At 41.3% G+C, this 19918-nt stretch overlaps 1 protein-coding gene across 1 annotated transcript in view; it reads right to left on the minus strand.

Moving 5' to 3' along the window:
• syt7a (synaptotagmin VIIa) overlaps positions 1–17837 on the minus strand; it is an 82349-nt gene extending 64512 nt beyond the window's left edge. The window contains exon 1 of the mRNA XM_008300864.1: positions 17804–17837. Within this exon, the coding sequence (XP_008299086.1) occupies positions 17804–17837 (34 nt within the window). The remainder of the gene's footprint in view (positions 1–17803) is intronic.
• Between the last annotated feature and the right edge of the window lie 2081 nt (positions 17838–19918).

Below are 19918 nucleotides of genomic sequence, written 5' to 3' on the forward strand. Positions count from 1 at the left end.
CATGAACTGCCTCTAAAAAATCTTACAGTTTTACAGCTTTTTAACAGTAAGAAATCTTGCAATGTAGACCAACGTAGCTGTTTCGAGGAAACTGGCCTGAAAATAGACTGAAAATACAAATCTCACATCACACTCTCTTGTCTTTTTCCCTAAAAAGCCTTCCCCAGACTGAGAAATGACTAATATCATATTCTATACGTTTCCATACTGCGTAGGCACCCTGTAGAATATTACCACCTAATCTCACTGAAATGAGATGATAACATCAGACACTCAGAGTGAAACACCGTTTTACCCAGTTATATATTTAAAATTAAGCTTCATTTATGGGGAGGAATATTGATTTAATTGTCGTTTTAAGGTCGGGGGAATATCTTTGACCTTAATTCCAATCTCTCTCTGCCTTCTACTCGCCCATCCGCCTTCCATTAACTTCTCATTTTATTTTTAGTGCTCCACCTCCAAATACCTGGGTTTGGAATCTCTCGGTAGATAGTACACTAACAGGAGGCATTTTATGGTCCACGTCCCGGCTGTCAAATCTGTCTGGAGCACATTACACAAAGTGCTGCTGCAAACGATTTGTAATAAACAGTGGGAAACAGAGCACGGCATGCTGTGTTTAGAAGTAGAGGAAGAGCAAAATGAAACGGCCGAAAGGACGCAAGACGCATTTTTCGCTGGACTCTCTGAAGCATTTCCCAGCTTCACATCACACACTGCAAACTCCTCTCCCAAGCATCGCCTCCTCCTCCTCCTCCTCCTCCGCCATTCTCATTCTGTCCCTGTCCTGCAAGTTTTAAAATTTCAAAGGTAATCTAAAGTAAGACTGACCAGCGGTTTATGAGATGCAAATATGACACTGAATGAAATATTTAATACAAATAGCCTATTACATTATATTAATATTTCAGAGGAGTTAAGGAGAGGGGGGTGAACGCGGCTCTGGGATTTGGATTGAAACAGAGGTGTGTGCAAAAATCTGTCTGCGCTGAATGATAATATTCACTCTGTTATTAATGCAGGATCCATCACTTTTCCCACCCAAGACACCAGCGTGTAATAGAATCCAGGGGACAGGCTGTAAACGCCACACATACATCACGTATGCATTGACAGTGAAGTTAAGAGCTTATGCAGCATGGAGCAGCCATACATCCACACGTATGGGCTCTGCAGCATAACCTTGGGTGATTCATGTTTTATACATGACCCTTCCTTGGTATGTCTCATGTCAATAGTCCCTGCGTGCATAGTTCTTAATGAGACTTGTCAGGCGCTTTAAGAAGGAGGAAGACTGTTGGAAGAAGCTGGGAGCCACATGCCTGTCAATCCTCAGCCATGTCTGATGTGCAGTCATTGTGTGTTTCCCTCAGAGTCAGAGCCTGTTCAGTGGGGGATCTCAGATTGCAGCGATCATCAAATATTAACTGTAATTTCTGAGCAACGCTACCGCTAAAACAATCCTAATTACGAACCCTCTCCCCGTTCGCTTTCTGACAGCTGTTCTCGTGCACCCATTTTACCTCCGTCAGTTACATGCTTAAGGCTTCTTCGTTTTCCCCGTTTCTGTCTTTCTCCCACTTTGTCCTCACCTCCTCCCCATGTTGCTCTGTAATTAAGCAGTGGGTTTTTTTTTTAGGTTTTTTTTTTTTTTTTAGAGGGCAGCAGACTCAGAGACAAGAGAGAAACAGATATACCCCAGGGAGAGATGGTGTGAGAGGCAGAAACTATGACGCCCCACGCACGCATTATCCCTCTATGATAGCTCATTTACCGAGTGAAGATCTCCATCATCTCATTACGAGCGTGCCGACTGTCACAAATAATTCGCTGTCCTTATCGAGAGGACGATCGCGCACGAGACAAACATATTGAAGCGAAATCAGCCCGCTCGCAAACATTACCACCCAGGAAGACCCATCACCACGGGCGCAAGGCACTGTAGAGTCAGCACACTGAAGGATACCGCGACAATTATCATTTAGCGGTTTTAGGCATCGAGGCTTCTTGTTTTGATTATGTAATCACCATGCTTATTTTGGTGGTGAGTGAGCTGAGCTGAATCACGGCGCATTCTGGGAGCTCTCTGTTTGACCTGCGTGTTTGTTTTTTTCCGGGCTGTGCGGCAGGATCCTGCCTGTACCCAGAAATCCTGAGTGCACGAAACACACCACGGGACTGGCAAGTCAAGATTTCTCTGTTTACTTGTGCAAATGCGTGTCTGAGGGCATTTGAGCGTGTGCCAACTCTGTGGGCAAATAGACTCCGAGAGTGAGTGACCAAATATTGAAATATCACCCAATGTCAAGCCTATTGGAGTGTATAATTCTTCGCCTTTTATGACTCATTAAGGGTATCAGTGGCCCCTCCCAAGCCTGAGAGCCATAATCACTAAGAAGGGTCTCAGGGCGGTTGGCATTAATCAATGGATGTTGCGTCCATGAAATATGATCTGTGGATGTAGAAAAGTGCTGCTGTTCTTTATAGCGTGAAGTGAGAGAGCAAGAAAAGGAAAGAGAGAGATTTCCACAGAATGTCAGATGTGTGGACCAGTGGCACAAAAGGCACATTTCAGCTTTGTAGCCCAGACCAATCAGAAATGTACTGCTTGGACGAGCCAGCCCAATCTGCTGTGTCTCGGCTCTACTGAGCTCTCTCAGCTCACTCCCATGCATGCACAATTGCTTGCATCCAATTCATTGTGCTCTTCCAGCTGCACCAATTCACGCCGCTGCCAAGGCAAACACGGGACGATAAGCCTGTGACCGCTGCGAGAAAAAGTTTGATGGCTGGTGGGGAATCGAGAGGAGCAACGAAAACAGTAATCCAGATCATTTTTGGAGATGGAGTGGGAGGCAGCGAGAACAAAAGCGCAAGACTCCCAGCTGCTGGTATCAGTAATTTGATCTTTTTGTGTTCGTAACAGGTACTCAGTCTTTTTGAGCCAAATATTCAGATGATGAATCCCAAGCCCCCTTCTTCTGCCCACACACACAAACACACACACATTTTCCCGTTTCCTAATCGGCCATGTGAATCCATATTTGGGTTTAGAGATGTGGGACTGTGTGTTTCTTTTGTCTGTCAGGTTTTCCCACATCATCTGTCCCTGCTGCCCAGTCTCATTACTCTCTGTTCTGCCTGCTCCTCCTCCTGCTCCTCCTATTCTCCCTCACGCTCCCTCCATCATATTCACCACAAGGAGCGAGATACGTTTAAAGCAGATGTGAAACATAATGACTGTGTAAACATGCCCGCTGAAATGTTATCTTTCTTCCAAAACAGTATATTCGGTGAAACACAAATCTACCAAAACAGATCATGACGGTGAATGGAGCAAAACGAGAGCATGCTGATAGCTGTTGCTGATAGCTGTTGCTGAAAGTCTGTCTATTGTCGCTGTAGTTCCAGTAAAAGCACGAGTGTGAAAGAAACAGCCAACACACAGACACACACACAATGACTCTGCCGAATCCTATTCATGACCTAGCCCCGTCCTGCAGAACAATAACACTCTCTTCTTCATCACACAGCAGATGTGTGTTTTCTAACTAATCGCGACGCTGCTAATGGAAGAGGCAAGGACGTAGAAAGTGCTCGCTGCCATCTCTGGCATTTTAACCTCACGCTGTCAAACGCTACCTCCTTGGCTTGAGCACGGGGAGACAGACCAGGACGGCTGATCCATCATTTATTATAGCTACAGTTATGGAACAGTGCAGGGACTTAATCCACGCAGAGGGCCCACCTATACGGCTAAGATAAGGCAAATGAAGGAAAAATATCCCTTGCCCTGCTGGTCGCCACTGAAGCAGTGTACAGGGAGATGAGACGGAGGAAGCAGGGAGAAATGCTCAGGCAGCCAAGCTGAGGAGATGGCACTCATACAGCCCAATCTGTCAGTCTGACTACCTTGCCAGATACAGGGTGGCTCACACAAAATCACACACTTTTTTGCTAAATACCAAGAGACAGCGAGGCTACACACACGAATTAATGCTCGAGCACACACACCGAGTTGTGGAACATGCTGTACTGAAGCAAACAGCGTGATGCACCTCCTCCCATAAACGATCATTTTAAAAATAAATACCTGAACTTTTCAGCATTTACCTAGCCTCTCTTTTGACAAAAAATCCCTCTCGTTCATCGTCAGTGCCTGCAGATAAATTTACTGAATAGCTACATGTGGTGACCTTGGCCTGACCAAAGCGTAGTATTCATTAAATTTACCATCATTGTTGGCAGTGCGGGAGCCGTAGTTTGCTTCATGGATTTTAAACGCGCGGCCTCCCTTCAAAGCAATATTTGACATTTTGGGGAAAATACTTATTTGCTTTCTTGCTGAGATTTAGATGAGAAGAACAAAAACTCCTCCAATAGCCGTAGAGTCGATGTGAAGCTGCAGCCAGCATCCAGCTGGCTTGGCTTAGCGTGCTCACTGACAATAGGGGGAAGCAGTTACTCTGACTCTGTCTGAACAAAATCCACCCAACAACACCTCTAAAGCTCACTAACACATTATAAGTGTTTGCTGTTTTCAGGGGATTTTCTGCCAGACTATTTCTTGGACAGGAACAGTAAATAGGCAAATGACGGAGACTTCAGGATGTTACCGGTAATGGCCAAGAAATAGTGTGGCACGTAACAGCAAATTGTCATTTTTTGCATTTTATTTGTGGGATACCCCTCTGAACATGTTTTGCTCCTGTCACATAGTTTACTCACTGTGGGCTCATTAGTAACTGCAGTGTAAAGTTCAACACCTTTATGGAGGCAGCACAACCATGACTAGAAGTGGAGAGAACTCAGAAATGTCTTCTGTGCAGCAGAACAAAGTAACAAAGCCATGAATTATTTAAAAGGTGAAAAAAAGAAAGTTCAGTTCAAATTTCACAAATCTAAAAAAAAAAAAAGCATCAAATCAACATGTACAACAATTTTCTGAGTGCCAACAGGTATTTATTACCAACGCTGGCAAAGAATGATGACTCAGCATAATATTGATGTTTTTTACTACATTTTTAATTTGTTTTCATATGTTTCTCTTTCTGTTAACACATCCTCCAGTTGAGCCTATTTCAGCTGAAAAGTCCCTGAATTTTTATATGTGACTGTTGGTTGCAGTTGAGTCAATAACGGTTTTATGGCTGCACCAAAGCAGACAGAATTTCTTATTTTTGCAGAATGTGATTTGACTAAAAAGTTCATTTTTGGTGACTTTTTAGGTGAAATATGTAGAATAAAAAGCTATACACAAAATACTATATTATGTTTAGCTTTTGTTAGGTTTTCTGATAATATCTCTTTTATACATGCCAGCAGGTTTTGGGGTTCAGAGTGCAAAAATGACAAGATACAACATTTAAGTGAGCTTTACAGCTACAGATATTAGGTGGGATTGTTTTTGCCTTTGGACAGAGCTGAGCTAGCTTTTATCACATAATTTCAATCTTTATGCTAAGCTAAGCTAAGCTAGCAGGGTACTGACTCCAGGCTTATATCTACCGAACACAGGCGGCCTATTGGTCAATATCACATGCATACACAGTTTGAGTCCCAGTCAACTTGGCTTTCGTTGCATGTCATACAACCCTCTTCCTGTCTCCCTGCATTTGTCCTCATCTCTGCTGCATCTGTCAAACCAAGGCAAAAATGCCAAAAACATAATATATATAAAAAATAAAATAAACGAAAAAAAGATGGTAGAGCTAGTAGAGTGATGTCAATCTTCCCATTTAACTCTCAATTACGAAGCGAATAAGCCTTTTCCCCAAATGTCAAACTATTGCTTCAATGACTTAGGGCACTTTTCTTTAAAGGGTACCCTCGTGGATGAGTGGCTCCAGCTGGGGACTTTTGTTGCATGTCATACCTCTGTTTCTCTCTATACTAGTTTGCTGCCTGTATTCATCAGCTTTCCAATATAACAATACAAAAGTTTAGGGTCATTTATTTTTCGAGCTTTCACTGCAGAACAGCTCTGCAGGGTCTGCTAAGATGAGCAAAATTACAGCCTGTGGTTGGCAAAATGCTTTGAACCCATTATTACGAAAGCTATTACCCTTCATCTCTGTGAAATCATGGTGTGGAAAGATTAATTACACTTTGGAATGGTAATGATGTCTGTCAACAGGATAATTTGCCAAGAATTCGCTGGGAGTCTTAAACTGAATGCGATTGTGCGACCACTGGAGGTTTAATGTGAGGATTAGCGGTGGTGATTGCGCTCTGGGATGACAGAGTGGAAAAAGAATTTTTTTCTAAAAACTAAAATGCATCTATGGAGGATGAGCGCATTTATTTAAAACAATGAGAGTGAGAGCTGACCTCAGAGGGCCACCCACAGGGTGAACTCTTGACCTCCTGCAAACATAGCCACCATACGTTATCACAACTCCACACACTATTGCTGTGGAGAGATAACGTCGCAGAGCACCCGAGCCACCTCAGATCTTTCACATCAGCACCTTGGTGCTCAAAAACACTATGGCAACTGCTCACACACGTAATCTCCCCTGGGTGTGAGATGCAAACAGAGCTAATATGTTTGAAGAGACGGCGGTGATCACATTTCCAAGTGACTCTTTGCATCCTGCTGGGATAACCGAATAAAGAATGTTCTCACCAAACCACAATCCCGCTTTCAAAACACTTGATCCTAAGATGACAAGCACCGGGCCATCCATTATGCAATAGTCTCCCTTTCTCCATCGCTAATCAAAAGTAGAGCAAGTTCCTCTGAGCGGGATTAACGGCCTCTTCCTCTTGTCTCTGTGATTTCAGAATAAGGTGGCAGGATGCACCTGCAGAGCCACTGCGTTTAATTTTCACAACACATGCACTTAACGAAATGCATCATGGCACCTCCTGACAGTGGGAGCTGCAGCGAGACAGCAGAGGTCACCGAGTGGTAAAGGGGGGGAGGAGGAGGAGGAGGTGGGGTGGGAGAGAAAGGAGCAGAGAGAGTAAAGAAAAAAGAGATTGTGAAGAGAACATGGATCAGGACTGGATGGTTACGTAACAGCATATATGGAAACCACACAAACACAAGGAGAACCATAAACATAACAAATGTCCCACCACTAAACAACACAGGATCTCTCTCCAGCCGCTGCTCCTCACCCCCTCCATCTATACAATCCCCCATCCCAGAGAAAGCCAATCTGCTGTCACAGAGCCTTCATTCTTTACTATGTAGGCCTCCTGCCTGGCTGTTTCTCCCTTCACGCACACACACAGACACATATACACACTGGGCCTCCTCTCCTCTGTGTGACCTTGACTGGCTAGCACTCCAGGGCTTGTTCTTTGCTTCTCCCTCTCCCTCTGTCTCTCTTGCTCTCTCCATCTTTTTCACGCTCGCCTCCACTCTATCGTCTGCCTCTCTGGCTCTTGCTTCCTATCACTCTTCCCCCGGCCGGCTGATGTTAACCGGCGCGCTCCTTATTCTCCTCCTCCTCCTCCTCCTCCTCCTCCCCGAGACACAGAGGAGAAAGGGACAGAAGATGGCAGAGAGAAGAGAAGTGAGAGACCTCCCCCTCCTCCGCAATCGAGTCAGCTGAGAGAGTCCACTATAAAAATAACTCCGGCACTAAGAAGCTGTATCAACAAGTCTGCTATATGGCTCCTGTAAAGCCCAATACTAAAAAAATATATAAAAAACAGACAGGACTTCCATCATTAATAATTTACAGTTGATGGTCAAATATATGACTTTAGGTTGGTTTAGCATCTCTATGAAGCCTGTACATTTCTGAACTGGTTTAAATGCACTTTAATGCATTTGATCTGTTTTCACATGGAGCCTGGTGTATGAACATGATGACATCATAATGAATAATAGGAATAATCCAAAATATGCCCATAAAGAGGAAGTTATAGCTGTTGAGAAACACGCAAATGCAAACAACAAATGCAAAAACTACAACATTTTACGTGTTGTAACTGCTAATAAATTGCTGGGAATAAAGGGTTACCATTAAGAGCAATCAAACAGATAATAGTAATTGAATTTAGCCATAAATCTGACATCTTTATGCTTCTAAAGATGTGGCCCCTTTGTCCAAACAAGAATCCCCACCCGAAACTCTGAATGAGTCGAGCCAGTTTTACCACCAATGTATGTGCTCGCACTAAAACGATGGTTACATCTCGTCCTGCGTATTTGAAATCTACATTATATGAGATTAATTCTGCATTGTGTGAGCGTGACATTCCCAACAGGCTACAGGTTAATCAATGAAAAAAAAAATATTAAAAATTCCATTCTTCAAAAACGCGATTTTATTTCTCTGCAGCCTCAATTGCTTGATTCAAAGTGTGATTAGACTTTTGCTCTAATCAGCTGATACGGCTTCCTGCTCCACGGCGGAGGATGACGAGCTCTCTCGGCGGCGAACAGTGAAGCAGCAGGTTCAAATCCGTGTTTCGTTGCAGGTGTTCCTACAAAAGCATCTAATTGCCTCCACCGCAGCCCGTTCCTCTGACTCCAGTGATCCTTGAGATTTTCCCCAATGGCTTAGCTCGCAACATCCATCTGTATCATAAATTGGCGCCGTTAACCATTTGACTATGCGTCTGAAAGCTAAATAAACTCCAGCTCAAGTGACAGAGAGATCCATTAAATGTCAAACAGGCTTATTAAGAGCTCTTTACAATTACACTATTCCTGTGCCAGTTTATGTACCTTACATATCTAAAGGTCTCCGCTGCGATTGTGTTCACCAATCTGATGCTCCCAGACTGAATCTGATATGTTTAATTCAGGCTCGGCTATAAAATATGACATTTTCATCTACTCTGCATCTGATACCAATACAGTGAGCTGACAGGACAACAAAATAGCTCGCTGCCGCTTTATGCTTTAAACGATATTAGGAGGGGAAATAGAGGGCATCACGAATGAATATCTCCACTAATCTTCCTTTTAAGTTTTGATCACAGAAATACAGACTTGTTGAATGCAGCTGTTAAGCCAGATACCTTTTCTCCCAGTATCCGGCTCTCTCTCTCTCTTTTTTTTTTTCAAATTCATCTTACTCTAAGAGGCATGGACATTACAAGACTGCCACAGCAATTCCCCCCAAATAATTTCCCATCCTACATTAGTAAAACAGCCATGAAGTAGAGGGACATCATCAATTTCTACAGGGCAATAATAACAAAGAGGTTAGGAACTCACAGTCTTCTGCTGACACTTACACTTCACACCATGTTAAAGACACCCCACAATTCCCCTCCGTTTTCCATTTCATTTCCTTAGCAGTTAAAATCCTTTGATTCTTACCAAGAAATGTCAGACGCCACCGAGCTAGTAAACGAAAAAAAAAAAAACGTCAAAACCCGAGGCACAATGGAGGTGTTTTCATTCAGACTACAGGAAATCACATCACTACAAACGCTCTAACCACCATTTAGAAAATGTGTATATGAGCATAAGGAGGGCCTGGGGTTTAAAGGGTGATGATAAATCACAACTAAAAAGGGACTTCAAAAAATTGCAGTTGGATTGCTTTATTTTTGCATCACCAGTGTTGAGACAGAGGGAGTTTTGGCGTCACCCAATGAAGCTTAAGCCAGCGCCAAATTGAAAACTTACCAGAGCCAAAAGGATGAGAATCTAAAAAATTTTTTTTTAAAGTTTTGTTATCTGTGGCGTCATTTGCTGCAGATATTTTGTTTAAAAATGTACCGATTTCTGTTCAACAAGATAACACAGACTACTTGCCTTTTCTGTACGCAGACTGATCATGTTTACTGTCATGTGTAGTCGCACCCCAAAGGCTCATTCCACGCCAGGAAAGACTCACAATACTGTTTATAATCGTATATCAGTTCTGTAAAGTCGTACTAACATGCAAACATGATGCTGATGTTCCGCAGGTATTATGTTTGTCATGCTCATCATCTTAGCCAACATGTCAACATGCGAAACTAATTAGCACTTAACATGTGGTACAGATGTGGCAAATGGAAGAATCATTAGTTTTATAGATCATAAAACAAAATGTGAGGCAAATTAAGTCTGTGTATCAAATCACATACTGTTTCGTTGTATTTTCTGTACATACTGCCATTAACATGGACGCTGCTTCATGGAGTATGCATGCAATCAGGACATGCTACTTAAATATGAACATTGCAGTCTGTTGTGCAAAATTAGTTGTCATCTATCTGTGCGCTCTCGGTGGTTCAAGCTTGTTTATACTCGCAAGAGATGCTGTGACATATGTGACGAGGACTGTGGGTCAGACTTGTCTACATGAGCTGACCGGATGTAGGAGGACATCCTGGTGTTTTTTGGCATGCTGCATTATGTATTATTTTTTTGGCTTACTATATAGTATATAACCATGAAATTGGAACACACCCCTCTTTTTGGCCAGGCACTGGTTCTTAATTAAAAGAAATGGGATCACCGAAATGATTACATTCATATTCTTGGGATCATCCAATCCAATAGCTGTTGAGATGATTCACATTCATGGTATTCCTCCTCTAAAGTGATGCCATCTGCTCATTGCGTAACCCATTTAGGTTGCAGATTTATCTATGAGCAAGCCAAAACAATAAACTCTACCTGAGGAGCGCTCTTAGTGCAGGTGCTGCATGCCAAACTTAAGTCATTTAGATTGGTAGCCCTGGCCGGAGGTTTGGACCGCAGCCCAAAACCAAGGCCGGCATCAACCTAAATCAATACTGAACCTGACGGTATTACTATATATCATATTCAAGTCGTAGATAGTGCGTGGTGCCAGACAGAGTACAGGACCACACATCAAATAAATTTAAGGCAATTTGTCTCTGATGCACAAGCTCAGTCTCCAGACGTAGCGCCACAAAAAAAGAAGGAGGAGACACCAAACAATACTTTATGTTGTTAAGAAAACAAGTGCAGCTCCTCACTGATTTCTTTATTTGGAATTTCATCCTGCACTAGATTGATTAATGCAACACGACAACAACAGCGAATGTCCTGAGGTGGCATTGCTTCACCTCGAGAGGTCATAAAGCCGTATTAGTGATCCACCTCTTGTTGTCACTTATACAGATCAGGGTGATTACATGAATAATACATGAAGTCAATCAACCACAGGTTCCTTCTCTGAACACGTCTCCCCAAACCTAACCTGTACCTGAACCGTTCTCCCTCGATGCAAACGATCAATAAAAGCATCAGTACCTGCCCAACAAAGCTATTACAGTCACTTCATCAAAAAAAAGTCATCAATAGATGAAGCTGCAAAGCTCTTCATTTACTGGACCCCTGCTATTTGACAGGCTGAACGCTGCACTGCGCTCCAGTGGGAAGGAACCCTCCAGTTTCTACGGCTGAAGAGGGAATGGAAGTGTATCAGAGACGTTTCACAAGCGGGGACGGTCCTCTCCTAATGCACTGGGTGATGGTGCTGCGAGCCTGACAGATTTTTCACACTCGCTGGTGATTGTTAAAATGGAAAGAGACGCGTTATCATATGTAAAACCACGTATAAATCCAATGCTGTACAGTTTTATTGTTACTTTAGAATTCCAATAAATAATTAACTGAGACAAGAAAAGGTTAGTCTATTCACACAACTATCATTAATTAAGATTTAATAAGCCTTTCATGGAGCGTAATCATCTTTTAAAACCCTGCTTAAAGATTCTAAATGTAGGGGCAACCTGCAGCTAAGTGGTTGGGGTGTACCCTACATGAGCACAAAGGCCATCAGCAGCGAGCCCTCGGTCTGACTCCCAGCTTGCCCGACTTTTACTGCAAGTCATCAACTGCTCTCTTTCAAGGTTCTCAGATATGACGTTTATTTGTTGCTTTTCTTTGTTGTATGTGAAAGTAGACTGAATCCCTTTGGATTCTGAACTGTTAGACTTTCACAAAATGAAATCTGAAGCTGTCACCTTGAGCTGTACAAACCTAAATTGATTTTTATTTTTTTTAATATAAGTTTTAGAGAAAAAAAAACAACTCAATGAACTTATCAAGAAAAAGGTTGTCAAATTAATAGATAGTGAAAAGTTGTTCCAGCCTACAATGACACTGCACTAAACCTAAATTCAATAGCATCAAACACCTCACGAATCTAAAAAAGACTGCGGCTACTTAAAGAGCCCATACTGTGATTTTAGTTTTTTTTTTTGTTTTTACTTCAGAGTTCTGTACAGCTGCTTTTAGCATGCTAAAGCAGCACTTAGCATATACACAGCATATTTTTTGTGCATGTAAAAGCTTTGCAAACTTATGAAGTCCAAAGTCCACAACAAAAGGAGTTCTCTCCTACAGAAAACATTGCTCCTTATCTGCCTGAAACGCCTCGTTTGAGGTGCTGGCTTTTCTTCCTTTACTTAATTATGTCATCATGTAACACTCGCATAAAGTCTGCCTAGCAACTAGGTTGACACGCTCTCAGAAGAAAGGATGAGCAACTTCGTCACATTCCACTATTATTTATTTTATTGTACACTGTATTTTTTTCTCTCTCTCTCTTTTCTTCTCCTATTACTGTTACTATTTTTATCATTTCAAAAGCCTCCTGTGGACAAGTGTTGCAAATTAGCATATGTGCGAAAACACTCAAACAATGCATCTGGTTTGTCCAATGTAATTGTGATGTCCACATCAAATAAACAATCAAATAAATTTAAATTTTTTATTTTATTTTTTTAAATCCTCATTAGAGATGTTTCTGTTAGGGTTACATTTACATTACAGATATCAATATTTCAGTTCTTCCTAGCCAAAAACAACATTTCAGATGTCCATCATGTCCTTGATCCTTTTCAATTCGTCATTTCAATTCATCCCAGGACAAATTACATAATTTTAACCATGTATGTGAATGAGGCTTCCTCATTACAGTTATTTATAATTCACTCGTAGCTCTCTACAGTTGAATTCTTTAATTGTTTTGTAAATATCTCAAATTAAGTCAGAGCTAGTTTTATGGGCTTATGAACAATGATGTTGTAAATATCTCAAATTGGAGTTATGACAAGTCAAAATATAACTACAGATACCCTGAAATAGAGTTTTCACTTGGTGAAATGATTAAGTTGCTTTTCAACCATCGTATGTGATTTTACTGCCATGTCAGAGCCTTTTTGTTGTTTTCGATGGTAAGTCTCGAATCAACAAACCTCTTATGCTCCACAAACTCTTTGCTGATAAGCTCTTCCTATTTCACGGCATTTTCAAATGATCTTATCCACCACAGCAAGCACAATTACTTCTGCTAACACTGTTCTGATGGACCAATATCAAAGAGAAGTTTTGCATTCGCAGCATCATGCACAGAAATTTTAGCAAGTCATGACATTTAAAATAGCTACAATTTAATTTTACATAGTTACGACTATTCAAAATGACATTATTTTACAGATAATCAAACTTTGCTGTTATTTTACTTGCGATGGGCCAGCTGACTGATCAAAGCAGACTGGGCTTACTGCAAAGGTGGGCCTCAAAGAAACAGCAGCTTAAACAAAGCATTTTAAACATATAGTGAAAAGCAATGCTGCAGCAATGTACAATATGAGAAATTTAATGTGTGTTTTGAAAATTAAAGCATGTGAACATACTATAGTAGACCCCATGAATAGAATTCTGAACCTGTAATCGTGTATATTATGGGCTCTTTAAGAAGTACTCGTGTCATCATGCATGAGCTTGCATTTGCTCTGTGTTTAAATATTAACCGTTTCTATCTTTAGTGTTTGAGAGCTCATAAACATTACTCTGAAACGCTGTTTATCCTGCCTCTGCCCTAAAGCGTTTGGTCTCAAAAAGTAAACTCCTCCTGTTGCCGAAAGCAGCAGCGACGTGATGAGTGCCACACCAAGGACAAATAGGAATCTTGTTTCTGTTGTGCTTCGCTTTGTGACAATTTTACTGATTAAAGTTGCAAATAACAAACATAATCTTAAAAAAAAGCACTCTAAAGTCATTAAATATTTAGTAATATTTTCACCATGACAAAGAAAAGTTGGAGTGGATGGTGTGAACATCCCCAAGTTTTCTTTTGATGGTCAGCAATCAATCCTGTTGGAACTCACAATGCGGCATTTTGACCCTCAGTAGTCTAAATAGTAGCTGAATGTTTTGCAGAGGGTATAAATGACTGATTACTTAGCTGTCATACTGAGGAAACAGCAACAGGGTGTTGCATTATCCCCGGCATTCACTCCTTTTTCCTTTCTAGCATTTAGTTGTTTTTTTTTCTCTTAAGTTCAGTATTGATCGAAGGCCAGATTCAGTCTTATTTCAGATGTTTATTGGACAGTAGGCGACAGTCTGTCAGGCTCACATATGATCAACCTGTTTGTCTTCCCCCTCCTTTAATCCTCTGAGGCCATAATCAATATGTCCCTGGTAGACCTTTCTCCCTCGCCCTGCCACTCCACCTTGAGACGCGGTGTGAATTTAAAGGCCACAGCAGTGCAGTGAGGGAAACACCTGCTTAGGTGAATCAATTAAAGCCGTCAGTCAAGTGCTGAGTTCTTTACTTAGAAGAGTGAAGAGTAGCCTCAACACATTCAGAGTCAGCCTGCTCATAACTTTACAACTTTACTGGCAGTCCATTAATCCCTGGAAACGGCCTTTTTGTCTTACCCCCGGCTGCAAAGCCACCAGGTCTAACAAATGGTTTCAGTTACACTCACTTTGCAATGCTTTCCTTTCATTACTTCAGCAGCTCACACCGCTGCTCTGATTCTAATTCCTCATCCAACACCTGCTGCTGACCCGCATGACCTCCAGGGCCATTAAGTCCTTCACACTGTAGAGTCTGTTATGCTCCAGAGATTTCCTTCTGCAGAAGACGTGCCGGCCACGTTAGCTCCTGTGTGAGTTGGTAAGATGGGGCTCAATGTCATCGTTCTAGTATGCTCACAACGACAATGATAGCACGCGGATGTTTGGCGGGAAATATTCACTATCTTAATTTAGCAGGCAAAGGTTCGCTCTTTCGCACTACACATGGAAACGAGGCGGATGGCGCCATTAATTTAACACATTCTTGATCATAAAACAAGCATCAGAGTTTCAGTTTTGACCTGAAGAGGACACCTAGCTATCCTTCCTCTCTTGCTAACACTCAATGGAGCTCATCAAGGATCTGACAGTACAATAGTAGACCAGCATAAACGGCACTACGGTTCTGACTTGTAGTGCTTCTCACCCTTATCTATCAATACTTTTCAGTTTTTCATCACTAAAAAAGAGTGGGAGTTCTGTTATAAAGTTCACTGTAAAAAGGCTTGACAAGTAAAATCATGTCCACTCCCATCCTATCACAGCTGTAAAACCAAAATATTCTCCACTTACAAGACGAACAAACAACTCCATATCGCTTAAATGGAAACTCACTAGCAACTAATTTAAGAGAATAATGGATTATGGTATTTCAGTTTGTTTAATGTAGTATCACTGTGAATCTTAAAAGGTGGACGATTAACAAAAAGATTACTGTTACAACTGAAAATAACATCTGTGTTGACACTCAGTCACATGTTTAAGGTCAGATTTTATAATGGCTTTTCTTTAAAATTTCTAGAGTTAGCCACACATAAAATCCCTCCAGAGTGAGTAGCTCCACTCGGTGGCCACCTTGGTAACGCAGTAATCATCAGTCTAATCTGGATCAACCGCTGAAAAAGTTTGTTAACTTTGTCCAAAAAGGTGATCTTCTCCTATGCATGCAAACAGGACACTGAGCTCGCATCAGTGCAGCAACACGACTAGTGAGCTGTTTCCTGAGTTGCTGTTACAGAGCAGATGGTTGGTGTTTAAAGGAGAGGGCAGGACATTTATCATACAATCACCATCTTTGTGACGGCCAATGTGTTTCCAAAGCTTCTCCATCCATCCCCCCCACTTCTGCAATGGATTATGGAGAAACCAAACTGTTAACTTGGAAAACTAAGTTAGCTAATAGGCGATTGAGTTGTTTGACTATGCTGACGATCAAACTGTATAAATGTATAATTACAAAAGACACTCATTTAGCTAGTTTAACACATGCACTAGTGGTTAATATGTCTTGGAGCACAATACTTCACATAACTGGCTCCACACGTGGCAGAATATCCTCCTCCCCCATACATATCTCGTTGTGTAATATCGGTGCTGTCTCAGTGGCAGTCATGCTCCATGCACATATTCCATAATACTGGATGATGACTTGTGATTACGTCTGATTACTACCTCAAATGTGTTCATTACAGTAATCTCTTCGTTTATTGCAGCGCCATCTCTTTCTTAGCATATTTTTTGCAATTTTTTTTTAATGATGCTGATTTCAAGAGCAGTACAACAATAAAGATCTATTCTACAAGCCTCTCTCTCTCTCTCTCTCTCTCTCTTCATGGCTGCTGTGAAGTTTCCTTCCACCTGCATTTCCTTGCGTTCACACTAGGGGGCCAAGTCTCTTTCCCGAAGCAAAACTAAGTGGAAACAAGATGTCAAAGTCATAACCACTTGTGGCTTCAAAGTGGACTTGAACCCTGCCCACCTGGGTGAAAGTCTGCTTGTTTGCTCTTTAGACTTGCTCACCTGGCCAAGGTGAAAAGCTGTCTGATTGGCTGAAACCTTCAATCAAGCTTTTCTAAAGCCTGTAAACAGAGCCAAGAGGATTTCTAGTTTCCTCTCAGACCACTTGAACAACAAAAGGCTGAAAGGTCATAACATAACTTATGTTAAAAACCTGCCTACCCCGGCTTTAACGCTGCCACTTTTCTAAACATCCCCCCAAAATTGTTTGTGACACATTCATCTCACTTGCATCATTGTTGATGCTGCTTGCACACACATCCCGGTACAGTATCATGCTGTGGTCCGATCGCATTATCTCACATCATGGGGAAATGAAAAAGGAAAAAAAAACACGGCACCTCCCACTCTGCCTTTTTTTTTTTTTTTGCTCTTTTTTTCCACCACCTCCCTCCTCCTCCCCTCTCCGGTCCTCGGTAGCAGCAGGTGTTATTCTCGTATAACCTGAAGATTTAGGTGGTAATTAGCATAACCTCTGAGCCCCGGAGAGTTATTTATGCTTCGTGGTAACAGCAGGGGGACGCGAGTCGAGTGTGTTTCTGGGCGCCCGATGAGAGGAAGAAATCACGCCTCAAAAACACGTGGGAGAGATTACTCAAATATTCCTCCTTTGTAGCCTCTTTACCTCTCTCTCTCTCTTTCTATGTGTGTGTGTGTGTGTGTGTCGCTGCTGCTGCTCGGTTATCTCTCCCCGAGAAGAAGCAATAAGCTGCAGCCCGTGTCGTTAGTGTGTTTTTTTTTGCAGGATGTCGGACGCTGTGGAGCACCATTAATAACCTACTTGGGTTTCATTGTAGCTAAAGGCTTTGACCTTGTGTTATGTTGCCCTTAAGTGGGATTTAAAAATAACATCATCAACACACAGGGCAGTGCACACCTGCAAAAAATGCATGCATGCATTTTGACAAAGTGTCTACAACAGGTTTACTATTGATTGTGCACGGTGCATTGGATAAATCATTTAAAAAAAAAGAAAAGGATCGGGCTAAAGATAAGCATCCTCCTAGGAGGCAATTAACTGCACTGATATTACATAATGACAGCCCACACTTTTCACCATGCCAAAAGGATGAGCCTGTTTTTTTTTTTCTTTTACTAATAATAATGATAAATGAGATCAAGGGGTGTGTGAGAGACTGAGCATCCCTCCACCTATTCGGCTCCAAAGAGGAAACAGCAGGTCAGGGATGAAACACCTTGAAACTGTCTCTTCGCAACAAAGAAAAGAGTGGCAAATTCTTGACAGGATCTTACCTTTGCTGTTGTCCTCTTCCCTGTTCAGATACATGGCTGTGACTTGACTCCGAGGCAGATGCGATGGCGTTGATGTGTTGGTACTCCTCTGGCGTGTGTCGTGAACTCCGCTGATGTGAGGGGTGGTTTTTCTTTTTTTTCTTTTTTTCGTAGTAGTAGCTGTTTATTGTTGTGTTGCTCCTCAGCAGCCTCTCCTCTCCTCCTAGTGGATAGGTAGGCTAACCAGTTAGACACTCTCCCTCTCCTCTCCTCTCCCTCCTTCTCTCTCTCTCTCTGCCTCCTTCTCTCTCTCTCTCGCTCTCTCTCTCTCTCTCTCTAATAACCACCGTACACTGTGGCTCAGAGGACAAAATGGGGAAAGTGACTTTTGCAGCTGTGTAAAGTCTCCTCAGCCTGTTTGCTCTGCTGCCATGTGCGATCCTTGATTCCGTTTGTGCATCCATTTATCATTTCTGAAATATTGCCTCGCGCGTAATGACGCACGCGGCGATGGGATCCAGCAACATGGGTTAATCTCTTTAACAGATTCTTCTTTTTTTAACGAAGTAAAAGTAGCAAAGCAGTAAATTACAAGCATTCAAAATGACACTTAATTAAGGTAAAGGGTCTAATTAAGACAGGACACTGCAGGTGAATAGGGTATCAACAAGAAACTTCCTCAGCTGATTACTTACATAAAGACTTTTTTTTCATAGCACCTGTCCTGAAATACAATGTTTAAATATGCTAATGAGTCTCTCCCTATCTAATTTGGATTCATTTCCTGAAGAGAAATCTGATCATAAAAACAAATACTATGACTAAAAGCCTGCTAAGGTCACATTAACTCATTAAAGCCTCCCTTAAACTTTCACTTTCAAATGGATAATCATGCATTTTCCTAAAACTGCGACTCATGTGTCAGGTATCTTTAAAAAAAAATCTTGGGATCTCCTCTAGAAGTCATTATGTTGTGTATTAGTTTATAATCCAGCAAGGTCAAAGTTTACATCGGAGACATCAGGGTTACCCGAAATCTGGCAGCCTTAACTCTGTGTATTGTATTGTGAGCGACTTAGTTGAATAGAACAAAACAGTAACCATTTCACTTTGAAGGTATAAAGATAAGTCTTTATATCTTTCTTCTTTCATTTTGTTGACATATTAAAGCCTTTTTTTTTACTGATATGAAATTTGGGGAATATCTCTTTTTAGCAGTCTATAAATCAGAAAATACTGTCAACAGCCAGGGGAGAAAAAACAATTTTCGCCCTGCTTTTAGGAATGAATGTCCTATAAATCAGACTATTATTGGTATGTGAACAAACCCCTCTGTAAAAAAAAACCTTCTGAATACAGATCGGAGTACAATTGGAGAGTCTGGTGTATGTTTGTGTGACTGAAGTGTAGATTTCTCGCTCAAAGTGTGCAGGAAAAAAATCTTTTCGAGAAAATGGCATTTAAAGATATGTTTTTTGATTGAAATCTACAACCACAAATATACAAAAAGTAGCTAAATGAACACCCAATTGTGTATTTTGGATGTTTTCTTTCCACTAGTCTGCAAGAAGACATGTTAGAGAAGCAAAAAAAAAAAGCTGAAAATAGACCAGTGCATGAAAAAACATGGTTTTCGCCTGCAGCCGTAAGAACTGAAAGTACTCATTATGCAGAAATTCAGTCTCTCAGAAGGCTGTATTATAGGCTATATAATAAAATTTTCTTAGCAATGTATTAGTCTCAAGAGGCAGATGCAAAATTAAAGTGTACTAAAGAGTAGACGAGACAAACTACTCCAAAATCAAGTGAGTATTGTAGTAGTGAGTTTATGTTGTACCTGGCTGATGTGCTTAACCCTTCAAAAAATACATGACATTTTGTGACATGATTATAAGTTTTATATGTAAAATAGTGCAGGTTGCCAGAAAATTAGCTATTGTGATAACATTTCAGGCTTTTCCCTGTTTTATATCGCTGTAAACCGAATGGTACAGTTGGGTAAGTTGGATAAGACTGTAATAGATGCTTGTCATTTTTGTATGACAATTGAAATAATCAATTGAAAAAATAATCTACAGATTGATCTACAACAATCGTTAGTCATTTTATATTTATGGGGCTGCAGCTCAGTACTTA

The sequence above is a fragment of the Stegastes partitus genome, unplaced genomic scaffold, assembly GCF_000690725.1.
Source record: "Stegastes partitus isolate 25-593 unplaced genomic scaffold, Stegastes_partitus-1.0.2 Scaffold1601, whole genome shotgun sequence".
Lineage (NCBI taxonomy): Eukaryota > Metazoa > Chordata > Actinopteri > Pomacentridae > Stegastes > Stegastes partitus.